General features: G+C 41.4%; 1 protein-coding gene and 1 long non-coding RNA gene across 3 annotated transcripts in view; one reads left to right on the top strand and one right to left on the bottom strand.

Moving 5' to 3' along the window:
• The window catches only part of LOC148036387 (uncharacterized), a 49,393-nt gene extending 27,279 nt beyond the window's left edge, over nt 1–22,114 (bottom strand). The window contains exons 1-2 of the long non-coding RNA XR_015690936.1: nt 22,028–22,114; nt 21,294–21,380 (exon numbers count right to left, since the gene is read on the bottom strand). This is a non-coding gene — a long non-coding RNA (uncharacterized LOC148036387). The remainder of the gene's footprint in view (nt 1–21,293; nt 21,381–22,027) is intronic.
• Nucleotides 1–26,264, top strand: part of LOC148036386 (uncharacterized) — a 75,635-nt gene that overhangs the window by 29,337 nt on the left and 20,034 nt on the right. The window contains exons 3-7 of one of the 2 annotated variants that reach the window (XM_087678383.1): nt 21,378–21,640; nt 23,702–23,782; nt 23,878–24,132; nt 24,213–24,395; nt 24,488–24,623. In XM_087678383.1, coding sequence (XP_087534509.1) covers nt 21,406–21,640; nt 23,702–23,782; nt 23,878–24,132; nt 24,213–24,395; nt 24,488–24,623 — 890 coding nt within the window. In that variant the 5' untranslated portion in view covers nt 21,378–21,405. The remainder of the gene's footprint in view (nt 1–21,377; nt 21,641–23,701; nt 23,783–23,877; nt 24,133–24,212; nt 24,396–24,487; nt 24,624–26,264) is intronic. The other variant, XM_087678384.1, reaches the window with a different exon arrangement.

The raw sequence follows: 26,264 nt of genomic DNA, 5'->3' as shown, positions 1-26,264 counted from the left end.
ATCGCAAAAACGGTATCGGAATCTTCATGTGACTTTCCTATGCAAAGAAATGTGCATTTCAAGATTTCAGCCCACACATGCACATTGTACAAGCATTTCATGATCATGCCTTCTTGTTGATTGTAACTGTCTGTTCTGGCGGATCTAGCCCACACTTCAAGGCACCAATCCTTTCTGTGTGCGAGTCTAACCCTGATATGCGTGAGTTCTGGTCACTGGCGCCCAATTGGACCATATAGGTGGAAGTGTGAACTATCTTTTCTCTAACCCACCGCGTGGGTCCACCATAACCTGTGACCACTCATCAGTGGCTAGCTCCAATGCACTTTTCTTTATATCTAATTAGTGCAAAGGAAACAAATTTAATAAATCATTATATAGAAAAATTAATGAAAAAGGATACAAATTCTGTTTCTATAGAGTTGTGACAGCCCTCTGGCTTTTCTTCAGTTGTTCTCAGTTGAAAAGCTTCTTGATATGGCTGAAAAATGTCTGGGTAATCCTTAATGAATTTTTCATCTACCCATTGTGCATCTGTTGTGGGTAGATTCTTGAATTTTAGTAAGAATTTTGGTGTCATAAGGCCACTTCTCGTGGTTTGATCCTTGTGAAACAAAATCTGTTCAGGTTGCAAGAGTTGCTCTATTTCTTCAACTTTTGGGGGATCTTCAGTAATGGGTTCCTTTGGTTCTGGTCCTATGTAAGGTTTTAGCAAACTTACATGAAAAGTATTTTGTATTTTCCAATGAGCAGGAAGCTCAAGTCGATAAGAAACTTCATTTATTTTCTCAATGACTTTGAAGGGTCCAAAGTATCTACTGGAGAGCTTTGGAAAAGATGAATTTTGATCGGAACCTTGTTTGAGCCTGCTTTTATCAAACTTTAGCAAGACATATTGACCTTTTTCAAAAGCCAAAGGTATTCTTCGTTTATTTACTTGCTTCTTTTGTTGCTCTTGGGCAACTTTGATAGTGGCTCGAACTTGATCCATTGCTGTTTTTAAATCTGAAGCAAACTCATCAGCAGTAAAAATCTTATCTTTAGTGCGAATAATTGGAGGAGGAATCACTTTACCCTGTACTATTTCATTTGGAGCTTTCCCTGTGGATGAGTGCACTGTATTGTTGTAAGCAAACTCCAATAATGGAAGATATTTCTCCCATTGTGACTTATGTTCACTAACATAAGCTTTCAACATATCCAAAAGAGTGAGATTCATCACCTCTGTTTGGCCGTGAATTTGAGGATGAAAAGCTGAGGAGAACTTTAAAGTGGTTCCCAAATTCTCAAATAAAGCACGCCAAAAGTTACTTGTGAATTTGGAGTCTCTATCTGAAATGATCTCAGAAGGCATACCATGTAATCTGAAGATATGTTGAATGAAAAGTCTTGCAGCTTGTGCAGATTTCAATGTTTTATGACATGGAATAAAATGTGATTGCTTGCTGAATCGATCAATTATGACCCAAATCATATCATGACCTTGAGGTGTTCTTGGAATACCTGAGATGAAATCCATTGTGATAGATTCCCATGGATCTTTGGGCACTAGAAAAGGTTGCAACAATCATGGAGTCTTCTGCCTATCATACTTGGATTTTTGGCATACTAGACAAGCCTCAATGAAGTTATGTGTATCTCTTCATAATGTTGGCCAATAAAAGTAGCGCTCAATTGCACTTAGAGTGGCTGCCCTCGCTCTATGCCCTGCATAAGGGGGTTCATGACTTTCTTTAAGTACCTTTTGTCGAACAGGAAGAGTGACACAAAGGCGATTGTTCATGAGAAGGTAACCGTCTTTGATGGAATAATTTGGATGAGAACCTTCTTGCTGTAAATTTGACCAAATTGCTGCAAAATCAATATCTTCATCATAAGTATTCTTCATTGTTTGAAAATCTTCATGATGAGCCACTGTAATAGTTGCAATGCGAGGCACTCTAGAAAGTAAATCAGCAACTAAATTTTGTTTCCTTGGAGTGTACATAATTTGAAAATGAAACATAGACAAGAAATTTTCCCAAACTTGCATGTTTCTTCTGCAAATGCTTTTGAGTCTTGAAACACTTCAAGCTTTGATAATCAGTTTTAATAAGGAATTCATTAAAGATAATGTTTCCATATCTTCAAAGCATGAACCATTGCTAAGAGCTCCTTTTCATAAATGTCATACCTTTTCTCCACATCATTTAGACGGCGGCTTTCAAAGGCTACGGCATGGCCTTCTTGATTTAGCACTGCACCAATACAATCTCCGCAAGCATCTGCTTCCACCACAAATGGTTTTACCAAATCTGGAATGATAAGAACAGGTCTAGAAGTAAGAGCTGTTTTCAGCCTTGTGAAGGCTGCCTTCTCTTTTTCCTTCCATTGGAAAGAGGTCTTTTTCTTTGTAAGGTCATGAAGTGGAGAAGCCATATGTGCAAAATGCTTGATGAAGTGGCGGTAATAAGAGCATAAGCCAAGAAACCATTGCACCTCATGTACATCATGAAGATGAGGCCATTCTTGGATTATCTTGATCTTTTTAGGATCCATCTGAATCCCTTCAGAAGAGATGACATGCCCAAGGTAATTTATTTTATGCATGAAAAATTCACTCTTTTTACCATTTACCAAGAGTTGATTTTGTTGAAGTAATTGTAGAATAATCTCCAAGTGCTGATGATGCTCCTCTTCATTCTTGCTAAAGACAAGAATATCATCAAAGAAAGTACCGACATATTGTAGATGCTCTCTAAAGATGTGCTCCATCATTCGATTAAAGGTGGCTGGTGCATTGGTTAATCCGAAAGGAACCACCAAGAATTCATAAAGACCGTATGAAGTGCGGAAAGCAGTTTTGTGTATATCTTGTGGTATTACCCTAATTTGATGATAACTACTCTTTAGATCAATGCGGCTGAAAACCTTTGAGCCTCCTAGACGATCCAAAATGTCGTCAATTCTGGGAATAGGAAACCGATTCTTCACAATGATTTTGTTGAGGGCTCGATAATCAATGCACATCCTGAATGTGCCATCTTTCTTTTGAACAAGAAGAACCGATGAACAAAATGGTGAGCTACTTGGCCTAATTAGCCCACGGTTGAGTAGGTCTTCGACTTGCTTTCTGATTTCTTCTTGTTGAGGATGGCTCATACGGTATGGTGCTATATTAGGAGGAGAACTGCCCGGAATAATATCAATATGATGGTCTTCTGGCCTTTCTGGGGGAAGCTGATAAGAAAGATCTTCCGAAAAACAATCTTTATACTTTTCCAAGAGCTGAAGTCGCTCTTGGTTTTCAGCATTCATATTATCTTTTACATCAGTGACATAAAGCAAACAACATTGAACACAATCCTTAATTGCTCTAGAGACTTGCATATGGCTTACCATAGGTATGGTGTCTCCAGAAACTCCAGCTTGGATCTCGTACTTCTTGCCTTTGTTGGTGAGTTCTACCTTTTTTTTCTGAGAGAAGATGGTTGAATCTACTCTATGATTCCAGGGCATGCCAAGAATCACATTGCAACCATCAAGGTCTCCGATACAGAAGGTATCTTGGTCACTGTAGCCTTGAATTTGAAACTTGAGCTTGCCAATGTAGGGTGTCACAGTCTTCACTGTGTCACCTTCATCGGCATTTAAAGCTTGGCGAACTTTTGCCGGAGTGTCCATCTCTTTATTCTTTAATCCAAGCTCTTTAGCTAATTGCAAGGAAATGACATTTTCATTCGCCCCAAGATCTATCAAGAATAGTGCTTGCTTACCTTGCAACTGTCCCCAAGCTTTTAATAATTTGCGCATCTCTGGAGTGTGGGTTGTGTTTGCAACTACATCACTGATAGCATTGATTTTCACTGGCGACTTAGGCTTGTTGTTAGAAACCTTGCTTTGTCCTTTGTTTGGACATTGCTTCGCTATGTGGCCTGTTTGTCCACATTTAAAGCACTTCCCTTCTTTCATGAAGCGCTGCTTTTCTTCTTTGGAAAGCTGCTTTGCTTATGGGTATAGATTGGAGCGAAATTGAGGAGCATTAGGAGGTGCATAGGGCTTCATCTTCTTTTGATTTGATGGTTGCTTTTGCCGTTGTTTTTGTCCTTCATTTGGGGCTGAATACTCCTCATCATCAGCTACTCTCTTGTTATCATTCTTTTGGAATGATTTGTTGCCATTGTGCTCCATTTCCCATGTCTTAGCATGGTCAATGAGTTCCTTGAGACTAGAACAATGATAATGATTAAGAGCAGTACGAAGTTTAAAATGCAAACTTCCTTGAAACTTCCTAAGCTTTTCCGAACTGCTGATTTTCTTGAAATGTTGGACCTTCAAAAGTAGCTCCCAAAATCTCTTGGTATAGTCACCAAGTGACTCATTTTTCCTTTGCCAAAGCCGATCCCATTCCATTTTTACATCTCTTTTGAAATGAACAGGAAAAAATTGGCTTTGTATCATGCGAACAAAGGACCGCCATGATTTTGGGGCAGCATGATCATATTCCAAACCCGTCCACCAAGTATGGGCTAAGTCGGTCAAATGTAAAGCTGCAAACTTAATCTTTTATTTTTCTTTATACTTGTCACGACCATACAAAATTTGAAATTGACGAATAAACTTCAGAAGAAGATCAGGATTTCGGGAACCATCATACATACTGAACTTGATCTTCTTTTCAAGTTGAGATAGTGACTTAGTCTTCTTCTTCTTCTTATGCCTTGGTCCATGCCCGGATCTTGAGGTTGAAGATGATGAAGTGCTTGATGGGAATGAAGATGGAGACGAGGGTGAAGAATGTCGACGCCTTTGACGATGATGAGGTCTTCCACGAGAAGGGTGTGACTCTTCGTCACTAGAAGAGGGTCCATCAGAGTAGGCGCCAGATGACTTTGAAGAAGAGGATGAGCTTCGACGCGATCTCTTTCTTTGTCTTGAGGTAGAATGGGATTGCCTCTTAGAAGTAGTTGGACTTCTTGATCGGCTCCTTTCATTGGTATAGCTTTGTCTCCTTGAAGCAGATAGGCTTCTTTCCTTGAATTCTTTGGGATTCTCAACTTTTTCTAGTTTGAGAAGTTGCTCACGAATTTGCTGATTCTCCTCTCTAAGACTTTGAATGGCTTGAAGGATAGCACTCAACTGATTCATTGAGACTCTAAGAAAAATATGCTCAAGCACTCAATGCAAGGGCTGAAAACAAACAAACTTATAATTGTAAGCACTACCAGTGTTGGGGTGAGGACCGAGCCAAAGCTCTGATACCACTGTAAACGCCCCAAACAACGTAGTATGCTTAATAATTATGATATTCGCTTGTTTTCGAGATTTAATATAAAAGAGAATGAATACTTAAAGCTGAAAATGAAAATTACTCACAAAATTACAGCCATGAAAATGTAAAAGTAATGGAGACAAGATTGAGGGTTGAAGATGGGCAACCTCCCCCCCCCCCCTGAAGGAATGTATTTCTGCTCAACCCAAGTCCCTTAGGAAAGAGCTCAGTTACAATCAACCTGAGAGTGAGGAGAAGCAATTCTCACTCTCACAAGATCATGCAAAGATGTACAAACACACATGCATTATCTATTATGTAATGATAAGAACTGATTTCTTTACTGTATGAGAGAAGAAAGAGGGGAAATCAGCCTTTCTCCATCATTGATCAGCAGTACATGGATAGGGCTTGCTTCTTGTTGCTAAAATGGAAGAAAGAGCTCGAGAAGGAGGTGCTGTAATGAATTTACAGGCTTGCTGTCCTGTAAAACAGTAGTGATAGAAGAGGGAATATGGAGAAATTTGATAATGGAGAAGTGGGGGATGATGATGGGGATGGATGGGGCCAGTTTTTGGCTATCTGTGGATGCTGTACATGAGTTCACAGCAAAGAAAAATGACAAGTGTCCAGCCACATGTCATGAGATGTGACAAGTGGTGGGACACTTGGAAACTTGTGTGACAAGTGTCTTGACACTTGTTTCTTCTCTATGGCCTTCCTTTTTGGGCTGAATACTGTCAAGAATAGAAACAACCAAATTTAGTAAGCACAGTCAGAGTACAGAATTTACTATTTTTAGAATGACATCTCTATTTTTTAGGACTAGCATTTTTAGGCGAATTCGAGGCTCCTAAAATTTAGGGACCTCCTAAAATTTAGGAACCCCCCCAATATGGATGTCATATGAAAGCTTTTTCCGTGTACATCGCAAAAACGGTATCAGAATCTTCATGTGACTTTCCTATACAAAGAAATGTGCATTTCAAGCTTTCAGCCCACACATGCACATTGTACAAGCATTTCATGATCATGCCATCTTGTTGATTGTAACTGTTTGTTCTGGTAGATCTAGCCCACACTTCAAGGCATCAATCCTTTCTGTGTGCGAGTCTAACCCTGATATGTGTGAGTTCTGGTCACTGGCGCCCAATCGGGCCATATAGGTGGAAGTGTGAACTATCTTTTCTCTAACCCACCGTGTGGGTCCACCATAACCTGTGACCACTTATCAATGGCTAGCTCCAATGCACTTTTCTTTATATCTAATTAGTGCAAAGGAAACAAATTTAATAAATCATTATATAGATAAATTAATGAAAAAGGATACAAATTCTGTTTCTATAGAGTTGTGACATAGTGGAAGATGAGGAAGGGATGGGTGGGAGCCCAAATGGATTTTTGATGGATGTTGTTGTGGGAAACATGGTTTCTTTTGTCCATTAAATGCATTAGATAAAGTTGCACCTACTCCAAATTTACCATGTGAAATAAAATCATTTGATGAAAAAGGAAGGAAAGGAATACTTACGAGTTTGTCTTTCACCTTCTTACCTAGTTTTGAGTTCATAAAGAAATATATGTCTTCCTCATTACTCAAAAACCAAAGGTTGTTTTGAAGAGTCGTGTTATGCAAGCACTAGACTGTGCTCAAGAGACTAGACTAGATACAAGATTTAATATATAAAAGAATTCTAATTACAAGATAATTCTACGTACGGGCATAAGGTACAATGATAACTTAACAAGATATGGAAAATCCCACAACTCGGTACCGTAGGTATAGACAATAGGATTTGATAGGATATGAAGGATCCCACAATTTGGGACTGTAGGTATGTATACAAGATATCAAAATTACAAGATCTCCCTTTACGGGGATAAACAAGATACAAGTAAGTACTAGACAAGATCTCGTACTACGAGATTACAAGGTGACAAGACAACAAGAGTAAATGGAAGATAAGACAAGACTAGATACCGTGACTAAACAAGAACTAGAACTAGAACTCGAAGTTACTTACTTGGAGGTCTCGACTCCTTGAGCTCCCAAGACTAGCATTGGTAAGAGTGAGGAGCTCTATGGTGATCCCCTCCTTTTGTAGGTATTGGAGGGTAGCTAAAGATATTCTATAATGTTCCATGATGACATCATCGATGATGCAAGCGATGACATGGCTATTTTCTAGAAGATTCTATGATGACATCATGTATGATGTAGGCGATGACATGGCATGTCTTCTAGAAAGTTTTATGGTGACATGGCAAGGGTAGATTCTCATGGTTGGCTCAAGGATGTCCTGTTAAGAGTATGTTCGCATGAGGTGTGGATTCATATGGCATGAGCAAGAATTAGTCCATACACTTATTATGGAATATTTGTGACACCACCCCCTCCTCTAGCGACATATTCCACAAGGAGCAGCTTGGTGGTTTTGGTCCAAGTTTCGTTGTATTCCTCTTGTGAAATTCTTTAACTTTGAGAGGTGCTCTTTGGAGATGTTATGCAGGTTCCCAAGTGCAATCATTGATGTCATATCCCTTCCAGCGAACAAGATATTCCAATTGACCTCGAGAGATCCTCGAGTCTAAGACATGCTCAACCTTAAACTCTTCATGATCTTCAATCTGGATAGGTGGTGGGGAACTCGATCTCTTCCCCCTCAATGGTGAGCTATGGTATGGCTCAAGCAAGGAAACATGGAGGACTGGGTGGATCTTCATGGTGCTGGGAAGTTGGAGTCAGTAAGTAATTGGGTTGATCTGGGTTACAATAGTGAAGGACCCAAATCTCTGGTAGTCTAGCTTGGTGGAGGGCCTATCACCAACTTTGTATGCTGGATGTTGGAGACGATGCTGTCCGCATAGTGCTTGTATTGATTTTAAGCCTTTTGGATTTATTGCTTGAGTTCTTGGTGTATATTTGCTAGGTGTTGAGCTTTATCTTGGGCGGCAGGGTTCTTTACTTGATTGGAGAGATGTATATCCATCCATGGATACTGGTCATAGTTTGCAAAGAAAGGAGTTTGCTTGGTAGATGCATGGATGCTATTATTATAAGCAAATTCTGCAAAGGACAAGAGCTTAAACCAATCATTCTGATGGTAGTTGATGGTGCAACGGAGATATTGTTCCAAGACTTTATTTACCCGTTTTGTTTGGACATCAGTCTATGGATGATTGGCTGTGGATAACTTAACTTGGACTCCAAGGAGGTTGCAAAGGCTCTTTCAAAAACTAGATATGAATTGGGGACCTCCATTGCTGATGATGTCGTTTGCGAGTCCATGTACTCTGAAAATGTATTTGAGGAAGAGCCTAGGGGTAGCTACGCTTGTGATGGTCTTGGTGATAGGGATGAAATGTGCCGTTTTTGTGAACCTATCTACCACAACAAGAATAGAGTCATATTTGTTTGATTTGGGAAGATCTGTTATGAAATCCATGGATAGAGAAGACTAGAATCGCACTAGAATGGGCAAGGGTTGTAGGAGGCCATGTGGTTTGTGATGAGGTACCTGGGCCTTGTTGTAGGTATCACATGATATTATATATTCCTAAACTTCTTTCCACATCTGGGACCACCAAAAATATCTTGAAATAAGCTCTAAGGTCTTATTAACTCCAAAGTGTCTTGTTGTTGGGGTGTCATGGCATTGTTGGAGTACTTGGAGTCTCGTCTTTCCTGGAGGGATGTAAAGTATATCCTTATAGTATAACAATCCATTAGTTTCCTTACACTCACAAACTTTATTTCCTTTTTCCTCTTGATTTTTTCTCTTGACATTGTTGGCCAAATCATCATGTGGTAGGGCTTCATGGATTAATTGGATCAAGGTCGAGTCATCTTGGTGACAATTGAAGATAGCTGCTAGCTGGAGATGCTCTGGCTTGAGTAGTATTGCGCATTGTTGATCAAAAGCTTCTTCTCCCTTCTTAGGTGCCAGGTAGGATCTTCTTGATAAAGCATCCGATTGGCATCGTTGGCGTTCTGGGCGATAGGTGATGACAAAGCCTAACCTAGATAAAAAGTTTCTCCAGTGGGATTGTCTTTGATTGAGGGTGCGGGCTGTCATAAAGTACTCTAGACTTTTGTGATGTGTATAAACGATAACTTTATGGGCTGCACCCACCCTCTAGATAATGACACCAAGTATTAAAGGCATCTTCAATGGCAAGGTGTTCTTTGTCATAGATCTCATAGTTTATCTCTCGAGGGGAGAACTTCCTTGAGTGGAATGCCATTGAATGCATATGACTATCATCTCCATGTTGGGACAAGATGGCTCCTAAGGCATAGTCTGATGCATTAGTCTCCAAGAAAAAGGGCTTGGTAGGATCTGGGTGGACTAGGATTGGGGTAGTGGTGAAGGCGGTCTTCGGGGTTTGGAAGGTCTTCTCGGCTTCTGGGATCCATGAGGACTTTGAGTTTCCTATGAGTTTGGTGAGTGATGTGACTATCTTTGAGTAATCCTTGATGAATATCTTGTAGAAGTTGGTAAAGGAAACATTGGACATTGTGGATACATGTGGGTGTTTGCCAATCAAGAATAGTCTCAATCTTCTTGGGATCGATGAAGATTTCTCTCTGGGAGACATTGTATCCGAAGAATTCCACTTCTGTCTGATGGAAAACCACTTCTCAAGTTTTGCATATAGTCATTTTTCTCTGAGCTTTTCCAAAACTAATTTTACGTGGTGCTCATGCTCCTTTGGATGATATCATCCAAGTATATAACTACAAAATCATCTAGATACTCTCAGAAGATATCATCCATTATATGTTGAAACACTATTATATGTTGAAACACTATAGGAGCATTGGTGAGACCGAATGGCATAACAACATACTTGAAGTGACCATATCTCGTGCGGAAGGCTGTCTTCCATTCATCTTGTTCTTTGATCTGTACAAGATTGTAAGTCCCTCATAGATTAATCTTTGTAAAAATCTTGGCTTTTTCAAGGCGTTCCAAGAGCTCTGGTATCAACGGCAAAGGATATCTATTCTTGACTGTTATCTTGTTGAGTCCTCGATAATCCACACATATTCGAAGTGACCCGTCTTTCTTCTTCATGAACAGAATTGGGGCTCTAGCAAGAGACTTTGAGTGCTTAATGAACCCCTTGGCTAAGTTCTCATCAATGTTCTTGCGTAGTTTAGCTAGTTTATCAAGGGATAGCTTGTAGATGGGTCCAAAAGGTGGTTGAGCCCCCTCATGGAGTTCTCTAGCACAATTATATGGTTTGTGCTCAGGCAAGAGATTTGCATTCTTTTTTTCAAAGACATCCTGGAATTCTTAATACTGGCTTGGTAGCTTGACTAACTCATTTTTACTAGATTCTTGAGCTGGTATATGATATATCATATAGGTTGATTTCTGCCTTGCTGTGTACATAAAGGCTTTGGCTCGTAGATATACCGACTTTCTTGATCTTCACGACGTGTAATCTTTTGCTTAACCCAATCAATTTCTGGGTTATGTTTTTTTAGCCAAGGCATCCCAAGGATGATTGGATTTGTGGGTCTAGATATGTCATTAAAGCATACACGAGATTTGTGATCGCCAAGAGTCACTATGAGTGGTTGGGTTTCCTTGGTAAAATCTCCAAATGCTAGAGGTTTTCCATCCATGACTTTAGCTGGTGCAGGATTGGCCTTTTGGAGTACTGTAATCTAGTATCTATTCACAAAGCCATCATCAATGAAACATGTGGAGGCTCTGGAGTCGACTAGGGCTTTGAGGGAAAGGGTCTTTCTCGGCAAGATCATCTGTACTGTGACAAGGAAAGTTTCCATGGGTGTGGTTGGAATCAAGAGATCCTTCCTTATATAAAGGTCTGGTTGTACGGTCTCATTTTCAACTAGAGATCCTCGTTTTCCTACTCAAGAATAGTTGCAGCAACTCTTGGGGTTCTTGCCCTCTTATTTGGAAAATTTAGGATGATGTGTCCAGGGTTTCCACAATATAGGCATAGATGATTCTCCTTTGTCTTTGCTTTTATTGTGGGGTCAAGGACTGAAATTTGGTATTATCTATTTGTATCAGTCCGGGCTTGGTTTCTTCTCTGATTGGGGCTGGGTTCCATTGGTATGGCCTTAAATCTTTTCACTTTTTTTGCTTTCTCTCAAACAATCTATTATCACATTGGATGGCTTGCATGATATGATCGTTGAGTGTTTTTTGCCTCAGGCATATTGAGCATGAGGTCCTTGATGTAATCTCGAAGACCCCATTTGAATTGGTTGATAAAATACTCCTCATGCCAAGTGAGATCACAGATTAATTGCCTAAATTCAGATGTATAAGCAGAGAAGGGTAGTTACCTTGTTGTAGCTTCAGAAGTTTTGTTTCTACTAGTCGACTAGTGTCTACATCTCTAAATGTGGAAGTGAGCTCGCAAAGAAATACCTCATAGTTATGAAATACTAGCATATTCTTTTCCAAGATTGGAGTAAACCATGATAAAGCTTGACCACAAAGCAAAGTCCCAATGAATCCCACCTTGGAAGCATCATCTAGATACCCATGCGAATATAGAGCTTTACTTGTTGCAGGAATCCCTTGAACTTTGAACGGTCACCATTGAACTTCTCTGGCATATTGATCTTGGATTCTCTTGTTGAGGGTTGATAAATACGTGGAATCATCTAATCCCTTCCTATGTTATTTTGCAAGTCTCGGATCTGGTCTTGCGTCTCTTGAAGCACAGGGTCTAGATACATAGAGTGTTCTATTTGAAGTTGCGCTTGTTATCTATTCAAGACTTGAATTCGTTGTTGGAGGTTTTGAAGGGAGGCCACGATTCTTTCAAGGGTCGCCTCCATGGTGCTCAATAGGGCTAGAAAGTAGTCTTGCCAACTTGTTATGGGAGCACTAGACTGTGCTCGAGAGATTAGACTAGATGCAAGATTTGTTACAAGACTGATTACAAGATAATTCCATGTAGGGGCATAAGGTACAATGATAACTTAACAAGATACGGAAGATCCCACAACTCGAGACCGTGGGTATAGACGATAGGATTCGATAGGACAAAAAGGATTCCACAACTTGGAATAGTAGGTATAGATACAAGATATTAGAATTACAAGATCTCCCTTGACAGGGATGAACAAAATACAAGACAATACTAGACAAGATCTCGTACTATGAGATTACAAGGTGACAAGACAACAGGAGTAAATGGAAGACAAGACAAGACTAGATACCATGACTAAACAAGAACTAGAACTAGAACTCGAAGTTACTTACTTGGAGGTCTTGACTCCTTGAGCTCCCTGGACTGGCATTGGCAAGACTAAGGAGCTATATGGTGAGCCCCTCCTTTTATAGATGTTGGAGAGTGGCTAAAGATCTTTTGGAATATTCCATGATGACATCATCAATGATGCAGGTGATGACATCATATGTCTTCTAGAAGGTTCTATTATGACATGGTAAGGCTGGGTTTACGTGGTTGGCTCGAGGATGTCTTGTTAAGGGTCCGTTCGCATGGGGTGTGGATTCATATAGCATGAGTAAAAATTAGTCCGTACACTTGATGGTGGCATGTCCGTGACAAATCCCTTCTTGACGGAGCATCCCCCGATCCAACAAAAAATACAGAATTAGTTGGCATAGAATTTAAAATAGTAGGATTTGTACCTGGCATTGGAGAAAAGAGGTACTGTGGAAGTGATGTGTAATCCGAGCTAGGTTCCATTTGCGGATGGCCAGTGTGTAGTACAAATTCCGAAGGTCATGCAAGATCATTAGTTCTGTGCACTGAATCCAAAGGAGAAAACTCAGGCTTTCCTTCAACCTCTTGTTGAGCCCTATGCATAAGAATGAGATCATACTCAGTGGTAGAAATCTGATATGGTTTGTGGAATCCATGGTAGTTTGATAGTTCTCCATCCATGTCATATTGGGTAGAACCAAGTTGGGAGGCCCACTCCTAATCATTTTTGTCCATGTTTGGTTGTGGAGATTGGAGCGGTGTTGTGAATGTGTTCGAAGTCATTTGATGCTTTTGTTGTTCCTGCTTTTGCAGATGAGCTTTCCGATCAAAGGCCAAGGTTTCTCAGAGAGTACCTAGCTTTGATACCATGTGAAGGAATGCCCTAAACATAAAAAATAAAAAACCAATCGTACGACAAAGCACAGATTGGTAAACACAGAGCATAGTTAGGGTTAGGGTAACTTAGAGACAATGAACACAATAAATAATGAAGTGAATGAATATTGAGTATACAATGCTCATATAGCAAACACACTATGCAGTGAATATTGAACCTTGAACTCTCGTATCTCTGGGATTAGGGCAATGGTTATAAGCTGAAGAGTATGTCATACTCTAAATGGATCCTGGACCGCAGCAAGGCAATCTCCGTGTGTCGAATACCAACAAGTGCAACCAAGGAAGGTTGGGATCTGATACAGATGGAAGTGCAGGAGAGAGAATGATTAAAAACGCAAGTACGCGAGGAGAAAAATTGAGCGATAGTTGTTGGATGCAAATGTTGCCAATAGAGGAGAGAGAAAGTTAGGGTGGCAACCACAAATAGAAAACGAGCCTAGGGAGGAGAGAGAAGGTCATGACACAAAGATCCTGTCAAGACCAAAGTCATGCGTTCTTTATCTCTAACCATGCAACGGTCATCATCAAATGTGACCTGCAAACCACAACGTGCCAAAGAAGAAATAGATAGCAAATTCTTCTTGATCCCAGGCACAAACAAAGCATCCTGCAGGCGGAGAATAGAGCCATCAATGGCTGTGAGTTGAATCTCCCCAATACTACGAACAGGGTATGATGCATTATTGGCACACTGTACAGATTTCCCAACGGGAGGTGCACTAACTGAAGCAAACAAATCTCTGCGAGATGTAATATGCCTAGAAGCACCACTGTCAAAGAACCAAGTGTCAGCATCCTCTGTAGAGCTAAGTGCTCTATCAGCCCAAGAGATGTCATAACTGCAAGTGTAAAAACAATAGTCCCTGTCTACAACAAAGGATGCGGACTCACTAGCAGTGGAAGGAGTAGTAGAAACAGACATTCTTGACTCCTACTTCTTCTATTTGGCAATGCGCTTCCTGCACTCAGTGATATAGTGGCCTAGCTTCTTACAATAATGACATTTTCCCTTTTTAGCTTGCGTCCCCCCTTGTGTCTGATTCTGTGATGTGCCAGAAGTACCAGGACTTTGTGGAGCATTTTTTACCTTGCTGTTTTTGCCTTTCTGTCTTGCCACAAAAGCCTGCTCAGAGACAATAGCATCCATACCACTATTTTTCCTTGTTTGCTCCTCCTCTAGAAGCAAACTAACCAGTTGAATAAAAGCGAGTGGGTGCTCGGCAATCCTCATGGCGAGGTTCAAGGCAGTATGAAAAGACAAGTACGAAGGAGGTAAGGATTTCAAGGTGGTGGATATCAACTGTGCATCTGAAAAGTACTCATCTACATTCATGAGCTGCTTCCGCAAGTCCTGAATCTTATTCAAGTGATCCTGCATAGAATCACCCTCATTCATCTTCAAAGTCTCTAACTCTTTTTTCAAGAAAGAGATTCGAGTCTCATTCTTTCCTGCAAACATATGCTCCAAAGTCAGCCATGCATCTCGTGAAGAAGATGCTGAACGAATGTGAGGGATGATGGACCGCTGAACTGCCAAATCAATCAGCGACAAAGCGTGTGCATCTCGTGTATCCTAAGCTTTTTGAGCTGCAGTTCTTGGAGGAAGTGGCTGAGGTGGAGCGGGCTGAGGTCCCCGTTGTCCACGTGCCCCTTGAGGAGGAGGAGTAACGGAAGCTACAACTCCCGGTCTAGTTTCCTCTCCAGTGACATAATCCCATAAATTCTTAGCCACTAATACATTCTTCATCATGAATGACCATAGCGAATAATTGTTTCCATCCAATCTGTCTTCCTTGGATACATAGGTAAATACATCACCTCCCTGATTTGCCATGATGACAAATTTCCAAAGACAAATGAGCAATGTCAAAGCAGTAAGGGCTGGAAATCTGCAAATTTCCAGAAATTGCAGCAAGCACACTTCTGCAATTAATGTGCAAGGGTGTACTCTGTCAAGAATTGTCTTTAATGCATGCTTCCCAAGGTGCAAACAGTGCTCAGCAACACTGTAATGTCAAAATCCCCAAAATTTCTGCCAAAATTTCTGTCACAAATACCCCAGAATGTGCATTTAATGTGTCTTTGTCACAGACACAAGCATGTGTCCCAATGCAGAAAACTGATCCTGCTGCTGCACGAACTCCTGTGTTGAAATAAAAAATGCAAAATGTTACCTCTGCAGAATGATTGCAGCTGACTGACGATGGGCACAGATCCCGGGGCAATGTCTGTGCACAGGAACAGGTTGGCGAACTTGGTGGTGGGCTGCTGCAGGTACAGGAGGTGGCGTCCTACGGACAGGTGGCTCGTGCAGACAGAACTGGGCAGAGGAGGCTGCGCCTGGAACTGGCGGCGCTAACAGGTGGCGCGCTGGGCAGATGAGGCGGCGCCCAAGACTGGCGGCGTCTGCAGGAGCAACGTCAGCACACGCAGGTACAGGGCACGTGCAGGTACAGGTGACACGCGCAGGCAGGTGGCGCGCGCAGGGACTGGCAGTGCCTGAGTAGGCGGCAGCTGCAGGAGCAGCGTTAGCTGCAGGACCAGGGCAAGTACAGCAGGAGCACGAACAGGCAGGTACAGGGGTGCAGGTGCGGTCGGGATTGCACACTGCAGACAGGAGCTGAGCTTAGAGCTGAGCTCTGATACCAAATGTGAGGGAGGTGAGAGGATCGAGGTGCAGCTGAGAGTGCAGTAGACAGTGTGAGAGTGAGTGAGACAGAGTGAAGTACGACACCCAAAACGAATAGACTCAAAGAGTGTAAGCTGAAAGTACAAAGTACAACCCTTAAACCTTAGGGTTGTAGGGGGTGTTCACACCTGAACACGGTAAGTGCCCATAAGTGTGTAACATAAGCACGTAAGAAAATAAGACTTATAAGTCTGGGGGAAAAAACCTCTCCTACCGAGAGTAAAGAGTGCCCCAGTGTCCTACTGATCACTGACACTCCCATATGAGTGTAGGCGTAAGTGAGGCGTGAGTCAAATACCCAACAATGAAGGCCTAGCCACCAAGTCATAGCTGAAACATCCAAAGCCCTGAATTAGGAAGAACCTATAGATCCTAGATATAAACGAGAATCAATGGGTGAGATGGCATGGGAATGTCAACCACTAAAAGAAGGTAGAGGGTTGTCAACAGGGTGTGTGAAGAACCATAAGATGAGAAGGGACTTCCTTTGAAGCCAAAGGAATGGGATCCCCCATGAAAAAGAAGAAAGATGAGCCCCCTTTGAATCCCCCTTACTATGAGATAGGAAATCAAGAAACTCATGGATCATGGCCTCCAAAGAGTTCGATGATGAAGGAAGTGCTGCCAGCAGTGTCATGGAAGGTATCTAGGGCTCCAATGGAACAGAAATGAGGCAACTGCCAAAGGTGGCCTCTCAAACTGGAGTAGACAAGGGAGTGGAGGGAGGGGTATCACATAGAATCTCCTTGATACTTGTATCAGAGTTGATGTCCATGGAGCAATACAAGGGAGATGAGAAAATAGGTAGCTCCTGGGGAGCCATTAGCGGGTAATAGCTTTTGTATCTCACTGGAGCAGACAATGAACACAAATGATAAATAAATCTGAATAATAAACAAATACAATGCTTAATGCAGCAAACACACTTTGCAAGGTGAGTAATGAACTTGGAACTCCTATGTCTCAAGGATTGGGGTAGAGAGAGTGCGCAAAAGAGTGTGCCGTACTCTGACAGATCCCAAAATGTATTAGGCAGCCTCTAGAATTGCTGGCAGTGCAAACATAGCTCTGTGATGTTCGGATCAATTATAGACAGGCAGATAGTGTAGAAGGCATCAAAACATAGTCTGATATGATGATGTGGCAGCCCCCTGGTGGCTGCAAACCGCAAAACACAGGTTGATAATGACATGTGGCAATTGGAACAGCAAAACACAAATCAGCAGTCCACATGGCAAGCATGCAACAGCAGGCAGGTCTCGAACAATAGCAGCAGATGGTTGTATAGTAGTAAACACAGGCTGAATCAGGTCACCAGCTGATGTGGAGGGCCTAATAGCAAAACAATGGAGAGCAACTTGAACTTAGATATCCTCTGTGCGGGGTGTGGAAAATAGAGTTTAGGCACCTGCAAACTGCAAAAACGAGATTAAGGCTGATTAGTGGGCAGTCTATCTATTTATAGATGGCTAGGTCCTCCCAAATTAGGGTTTGGCTTATGGGACACATAGACTCCCTAGGAACACATTTCTTTTCAATGAAAGTTTGGTAATTTAATTAATTAAGCTTGTTTTGGGGTTGTTTAATGTGGCTAATCAGCATGTAATGCACTTTTAGCTCAACACCCTCACCATTTCTTCATTCATCATTATGTCTTGTGTCTAGTGCCCTCATTGATGCTCCGTATTGTGTGTGGGGGCTGACAGATTGTAGCTTTGTACCTTTGTGATCAATATGTTTCATTTCTTTGATTCTTGTTCTTTTCTGTTGTGCGTTCTCATAGAGAAAGCGCAGTAAGAGGTACACACTAAATAGTGGCAAGTCAAACGTGGGTACTGCCTCTACCCTCTCTGCTGGAGAAAGTCTTGCTATATTCTAGCACAAGAGCTTTGCTTGATGCTGCAAGAGTGCTAGTTGCTACTTTGAGGTAATATCGATGCCACATAGCAAACAAGGTACCTTAGCAAGGTGCTTCTTAAGGGGACCCAAGTGATACCTGTAGGATGTCTCTAGTTTGGTTTGCTGAGGGTCACAAACTGAATTTCTATAAAACTTGTACCAATTGATAAGAGCTCTTGAGGCTCTACAAAAATTCTTGCATCCACCTGCAATCTTGGGCACCTTTTCTCCTCTCTCCAAAGTGCTGCTAGTGAGGCTCTATCAGTCCCCAGCATAAATCCCCCCCCTCTCCAAGCCCCCGTGTGGGCCCCATTCCCAAAACAACTATTTTCTCTAAGTGGCCCTGAGCTAATCTCTTGCAAGTAATCCAAATCCCTAGCTGCCTTGCTACGCTGAGAAGGACCTTGTCCCTAAAAGCTTGGCAATGGCATCTCCAAGATCCTCATTCTAATAAAAGTGGCTAGGGACCCTGAGATTGAAAGTGGCTTCTTTGGTTCTCTCCAAAAGAAATAGCTGTACTAGTGTGTGATCTAATAGGGTGGTACCAGGAATGATGCCAACTAGGCCGCCCATCAGATGCAGAGTTATCCACATAGAATTTGTCTATCAAGGAGATCTAGTGGTTTCTCTTCTCTCTCTCTCTCTCTCACACACACACACACACACACACACACACACACACACACACACATTGAGAAAACTGATGAGATCCCGCTGATCTATCAAAGTCAGCCATAAACCAAGGGACTTGACCCTTGATCTAGAATATAAAATCCTCCTAGGCTGCTTACTCTCCTCCTTTGACGAAGTTGGTGTATCTAGATTTCGGCCCTTCTATCCTCCAAGGTCTCTACTAGATTAAAATCCCCATTGACTTTCCACTGATTGACCCAAGGTAGAGACCAAATGAGAGTGGTCCAAAACTATCTCCTTCCCCATTGTCCATTAGGGGCATAAACGACCAACAATCCACTAAATGGCTCATATACTCTCATAGACACCCATAAGGCCCCCCTTGAGACTGAGATGGCCTAGTCTTCGACAGCATGTAGCCACTTCTCACCCACACAAATGTAGACACCTGCTTTAACCTCCATGGCACTTACTGCTGGAGCCTAGTAAGTGAAGCTCTATTCTAGCAACAACTTCCCACTACATTGGGATATCCTGTCTTCCATGAGATGATGCTCCTGTAGCATTAGAATATCCTCTAATCTTACAATAACTGCTCTATGAAGATCTTGCCCTAGGAAGCTTCGACTGTAATGAAACAAATGCCTACCTAATCTTGGAATGTACCATGAGAGTATCCTCATGGAGAACAGCTATGTACCTTTGACCAGGTTGGCTCCACAGGACACACCTGTCCCCTTTGCTGCTTGTATAAACTTTATCTTGTCTCCTCTTGAATCTGTGCAACCTCATGAAGAGAAGGGAAATCAACAGAGTCTAGGGGATCATTTGGAGCTGTTTCCAGATTATTCTTGCTTCCTTCTATCATCAACTGGGGGATCTATGGACCAATCCTCCTCGTTCTTCACAAGAGGAATCCTCCCCCTTGCCGAGTGTCTGGGATCGGAGAGACTGGTAGATTTGTATTTGTGGAGGCCTTGGCTGTGCAGAGACAGCCACAAGTAGTTGGATTGACACATCTAGCACTGTCGCAAGTGACTTAGGGGGATGATGAGTCGGTTGAAGCGGCTCATCACTGATGGCCTGGGGGAAGGTGTCTTGGCATTACCACTGGTAAGTTGGTAACTGGGGGGATAGCTGAGTAGGCTGAAGTCTCTTAGTCACCAATGGCCTAGAAGAAGGGTATGTGGGAAGACCCTTTAACTCAAGCTGCTCAAAAGAAGATATTCATCACCTTTGTAATCTTGGTATTCCCTTGAGCAGTCTTGGGTGACACCCTTAGTCCAATGCATTGGTCTGTTGGGGTTGGGACTAGTAGGCAGAGTTATGGTTCTTCCCGTTCGGCATCTTTTGGGGTCTAAGAGGGGGTGTTGAGCAGGTAAATTTAGGGCCTAAATCAATTTTGTGGCCTAATTTAACTCTTAAAACAGCCACAAAAAGATTGCTTTAAAGGAAAAGGTAGTTTAAATGTTTTGTAGGACAAATGACTCAATATGTCTGATAGAATGACAATCGGGCTGGCCACTCCATCCCTCTTTATCGGACTTTTCATCGCCATCTTTACCTCTAGCTTTTCTTTGCCATCACTCTCTCTTGCTGCATTTTTTGCGCCAACCATCATAGCAACCTCCTGCTGCCCTAATTGCCATCATCCTCATCATTGCTAGAGAGAACTGCTGCTGATTGTACTGCTGCAGACAAAGATTTTGCCGGTTGGCCTTGAGATACAAAACCCCATGGCCACTTTTTATATTCTCATCATTTCTACATGCTCTTCTTCCCTCAGATTGTGTTATACTATTCATCATACATTCTATCCTTTCTTTGATTACCTTATCTGACCCAAAATTTGAACATAGTCAAATTTGATATGGAACTGGAGAAACTCTCAACTTACTCCATGGTCACAACTAGGTTTTGATGCAGGGCATTAGACGAGAGAAATTCAGCATTTGGATACTAGTGAGATATGGTTGCCCTTCTTCTCTGTTTCTCACATTGTGGCTGAGCTCATGAATAGCCGCTTGACAAATCAGGAGTTTGGTACTAGAGGCATTTGGCTATCCATTTTCCATTGAGGAGATTTGGACATGGAGCTTGCAGATCAAAATATCTATGGGGGAATATACTGACCTATGCACATTTGTGGCAACCATTATTAATTAGCAAAAATTCTTTCGGCATTTGGTCTGCCTTTCGACCAACCCAGAGGAGGAGCCAATGGATAAGTTTCAATGGAGTCCCAAAGGGACTAAATGAAATTTCTTGGCTGTCATGTTGGCAGGAAATTTATCAAAGGTGTATTATGGAGTATTGCACTTCCTAAGTGGCCACACTACATTGGTGCAGAAATGCTAAGTATGATAGTATCATGACCATGATGAATAGGACCAAGGTTATGGACCACTCGATCAGTACTTTGAGCAGTGGCCATGCCACCATCAGCATTGCCAACTATCAGCTTAATGATAATGGAAAAGAGCAGCATGGCATAAAAAATGAGGGCAATCATGAGGAGCATAATGAGTATTTCAATTTTCTTACAAAGACCATTCATGTTATAGTTTTTGTTGCAAAAACTATGACTTACTCCTTTTGAATGTAGAGAAGATTAAAGTGTTAGTGTAACCTTTAATGGAAAAAGGAAATTAAACCTTAGTCTATGGATTTGTTTTGAAACTTGTTGGGGAGCCTTACTGTATGAGATGTTCATCTTTCTGTATTGAGATGACAAGCATGGTTTGCATAACGTGGGTTGGAAGCCTCATTTTGTGGTTGCAGGAACTGTTCATGACAAAGCATTCAAAAAATGGGAGGATGCCTTTCAGTACAAAATAAGCAGCCACGAACTGCAAACTGTGTCAAGTCTAGAAATGATATTTCAAAGGATTGTGAAAAGGTGAAACAAAAGACTGTTTGGATGCGCAAACGTAGAGTTGGCAAGTTTGTTCATGTAGAACATGGGACAATGGTAATACACAGTCAAGCCTGTGATATAGGGCCACAGTCAAAGCATGCTCTTGCTTCACAACAAAGTTTTCAAGGTGCCATAATTCTCCTGAACTTCATTTCATGATCAGTATCAATTTGCAATATGCGAAGTTTAACAAAGTAGTATGAGCTTTGAGTTGGATCCATTTTTATTTTTAGGGGTTCTACTTCAAAGATATTAGCTAAAATTATTTGAGTTTATTAAAATTTATTTATATTTAGAGAGGTTCTACTTGGAAGGCATGAGCTACCACATCTAATGTTACTAGCCTTGTTAAAGTTGTAATAATATGAGATAAAAGATTGGGAATTATTGGATGGAAAAGGATAGTGTAATGCACACTTGGTTATTGTTTGTGGCAAACTCGGCTTAAATGGGAAGACCCAGCCTTCCATTTTCTTTAGAAGAATTGCATTTTTCTGAGGAGGAGAAGTTTGACCTGATGTAGGATGGAATAGCCTACTTTGTTGATGGAGGACCACATGAACTAAACCAACTCCATGTTGTCATATACGGCAGGAATCTAAGAATAGAACATTCTCAACATAAGGAGCATATATAAAGTGCTTCAAATTAGATCATTAAAATGATAAGCCTTGAGTGACATTTTACAGCTCAATTAGAAAAACCCTAAATACAATAATAATCAAGTCAATAAAAGCAATTAAAATGTCACCAACACAGAGACAGAGCAACCTAAAGGACCTTTATGAACACTGACAGCAAGATCTTAGGAGAAAACAAGCTCCAAGCATGGTCTTATACAGCCCCTTACAGCATCAGACTATCCTTGGGCTTATATCAACTACAGCAAGTTCTTAGGAACAAACAAGCTCCAAGCATGGCATTATACAATCATGAATCATCCTGTCCTCATTCTTCAATCTACAATCCCTCAACAATGCAATACAGAGCTGTAGGCTGCAAACAATGCAAGCAGGTGTTTAAATGATGGTCAACAAGGAGCACACACAATGCAATAAAAGGCATGCTTTCATATGAATGTAGGATGGATCATTATTTTTAACATATTGCCTTTTTATGTACTCCTGGTCAACTTTCTTGCTTTGGAAAATGATTGTCATTGGCAACTCTTTAATAACACATCTTGTCATAGCTCACACTTGTGGGCAGGTTAATTACACTAATGCCATTACTAGTAAGTTGCCATGTGTCACATCATGTGACATCAACTTATATCCTAACATCTTGTGATCTCACACTCAATCTCTTGTGAGATTTATGCAAGTCATTATCACATAGAAGCCCATTCCAATGACATATCATACAGGACATCACATCTCCTACATTGCTAGGGTTGGAATTTCTGATTTACGGGTTAGGGTTAGACATCATACATTTCAAACCCTAGTCTATACACACTAAAACCCATTGCTACAACATTCCCACTAGCTTTTGGTGTCTAGATGAATGAAGATAGGGCTGCAATTGCAAACACATGGTACACTTACCATACATGTTTGGGAAAGACTACAGTCAAATGCTTGCTAACCTTATATTAGAGGGCTCAATCCCACCGCAATGCGTGTGAAGTCCTGTGTATGATTGTCACCTCAAAACCATGTGTTTATGTATTGGGACCCTATTATTAGGTCCTAGGATTTTCAGATGTTTGTCTAAGCAGTGTACTGTTTATTCCTTCCAGCTTTGCTATGTAGTTGAACAAATTAATCGTTTAGTTGTGTGTGTGTGTGTGTGTGTGCAGAGTTAGATCTGCATGGCATTGCTGTACCTTTCACACATATGGTCTCACATCCCCAAATGGCGTACTTGTATACACTGATGGCTTGCCTGGATGATGAGGCACACACTCATTGCACATTAGATAGGATTTTTCACTCTTCATTTTCAGGATACCATGAAAATATTCTCTTGTACATGGATATGTCTTGTAGGCTGATTTAGTCTTTAGTAGATGTTAATCTCTCTCTCTCTCTCTCTCTCTCTCTCTCTTTAGTTATTCATAGCATTAGATGACAGCTATTTTGGGACATGGGAAATTCCCAGACTTTTCAGATGTAACATTTTGGTTTCATAGGCCAATTTGGCCTTTTATGGACATTAATATAATTTTCTTCTTCTTTCTCTCCAGAAAGCACAGATGAAGTCTGGTTTGATTCGCATGTCTCTCTGGGATCAGACACTGATGAAGAGTTTAGAAGTGTGTATGGTGGTAAGTTGCTATAACCTTGAAGGCTATATTTGTACAGCAACAGGATCATCAAACAAGTATTTTCTTGAAGTGTGATTTTCTGACTGTGTTTGTAGATTCATTACCTGCTGTTGGAAAGAGTCTGAGCCTCCCAGATGGCTCTCAAGGGAGTCCACGACCAAGTTTTGCACTGTTAAAAGAAAGAATGCAAAACCTGGTGGTGGATGGCAACTTACCTCCTGTACAACAAAGTGGATCAGTCAGCCCAGGTGAGAAGAAGAAATTAGGGGTCTTTTTCCCGAACCAAACTGCTGTAGAAGGAGACCTTTTGAAACCAGAATGTGGAGAAAATCATGAGGCTGCAGAAGAAGGTAATGATTTTATTTCTCAGTGTGAATAAGCCTGTAGAAATATCTTCACTATGGGTTTTCAAATTTCCAGCTCAAAAAAGACATGGCAGGTGATCACCAGGAAAAATCTTCACAGATATCTTGTTTACCTCGGCTTCTCCCTTCTCGAAGCTTAAATGAAAGAAAAGCTCCCTCAAGCCCTATTGCACAAAAGGCGGTCCCTACATTGCTGCGGTTTTCTTTCAAGCGACGTTCACACGATTTTCATGAGAACCTTGACCCTTGTATGCAATCCTTCCCACTTCAAAAATTTAAGTTCTTCCTGTTTCCTCTAAACAACACATTTTCTGACTGGTTTTCCTTTCCTTGTGTACAGTTGTGTTGAACAGCTTCATAGAAAGACCTGTCGCAGGATCACAGATACCCTTTTGCCCTGCAGACAAGGTCAGTAAAGGTAGCTGGACTATAGTTAGGCCTTCAACTTTCAAGATTCGTGGACCTACCTATTTAAGGTATCTTTTCACAATTTGAGCAATATGCTTACTTGCAAGCTTGGGTTTTTTTTCTCTAGTTAAAAACAAAAAACAAAAAACTGCTGCTTAGTGTGCATAAAGTACTTTCTGGAGATTTTGAAAGTGCTTCCCAGCCACTTGGCTTGGGTTCTCACAATCTAGTGCTTTTCATCCACCTATTTCATTTGAAAAATTCTACTTGATTACTCAATGTCCTTTCATCTTGCTGGAATACTGATACAGCATATGCCATGGATTTTAAACAGTTTGGTAGTTGAACACTGTGCTGTGGAGCCTCACATAGATTGAACACTGGATAGCTTGCAGGCATTAGCATGGTATTGTTATGTGTTTGGCAACACTTGTGCAAGGTGCTGGAGGAGAGACTCCTGTGTTGTCAGGAGGAGATGGAGAAGCAGCCAGTCAATTGGAATGGGCAGGGCAGGGATAGCTAAGATGTGTAAAATGAATCGAAAGTCTCATTCTTGTGTGCACAACTTTGAGTTCAGGCTTCCATCTTATTCTTGTGTGCACAGCCTTGAGTTCAAGCTTCCATCTCTACCATCTTACTTTTTGAGAGAGAGAAAGAAAGAAAGAAAGATCTATTAACGTCTCTAAAAGGGCAGAGTGGCCTATGAGACCATAACCAATACAACTGGTTTCATCATCTCTCATCAGATAAGAAGAAAGAAAAGAAAGAAAGTTATATTAACATCTATAAAAGGCCAAATCAGCCTATGAGGCCAAAGTGTTACATTTGAAAGTCACGGAATTTTTCCGAGTCCCAAAATAGCTGCCATCTAATGTTTTAACTAACTAAATGGAGAATAAGCAATACATAGCTGATGAAGGATAATGTCAAAACTAGATACAATGTGGAATTGCTCTGGGTTTTCCCTCATCCCAAGATATCTCTCATGGGTCTATCTAACATAGAGACGCTTCCCTAATGACGATGTAGTATTGTCTGTATCTCTGAGTGGCTATGTCTAGGGTGACTCCCCAGGGTGGGGCCACTAATTGGTCCGATGGGGGCTTTGTGGCAAAGGGAGTGGTCGATGCTCTGTAGAACTCTGTTAGTGTATGCTGGTGTGTCTCTCCATGTGCTTGATCCCGAGTCCATAAAAGATTCTCTCTATGTTCCAATAAGAAGAGCCCGAGACATCTGGTCTTGAAAATCCATCACCCTAGATAATGGCTCAAATACCTCTCTAAATAGGCAATGGAAGCGTCCTCTAATCTCATAATGCATTGGGCATTTGCGTATGTAGTGTTTCTCTATGTTTGGCTCAAGCTAACAAAGTTGGCAAATGGTGTCCTCTAAGGGGAGGAAATCTGTGCCGTATCTACCTGTCTTGATCTGTAGTTGGTGTGAGGATGTACAGAGTTGTCCAATGGCGCATGGTAGACCATGAGACAAGTATGCATCCATGTATCTCACACAAGTAACAAAGCCATCGGGAGATAAGTGCAGAAGATGTTTCTAGTAGAAAGCCATCTTCATCCCGAGATCCTCAATAGGTGTCGCCCATGTCCTGTTTATGTGTAGTTGAATAATGTCCATCCCGATGATGGGGTTCAGCTCCTCTCAGTTGAGCTCCAAATGAGGGCAATCTAAGTTGTACTATAGGGGTGGGAGGT

Source organism: Lygodium microphyllum, chromosome 5 (genome assembly GCF_053477565.2).
Source record: "Lygodium microphyllum isolate KBCC chromosome 5, Lygodium_microphyllum_v1.1.10, whole genome shotgun sequence".
Lineage (NCBI taxonomy): Eukaryota > Viridiplantae > Streptophyta > Polypodiopsida > Schizaeales > Lygodiaceae > Lygodium > Lygodium microphyllum.
The sequence above is the reverse complement of the archived record's forward strand: the minus strand, read 5'-3'. Positions and strand labels throughout refer to the sequence as shown.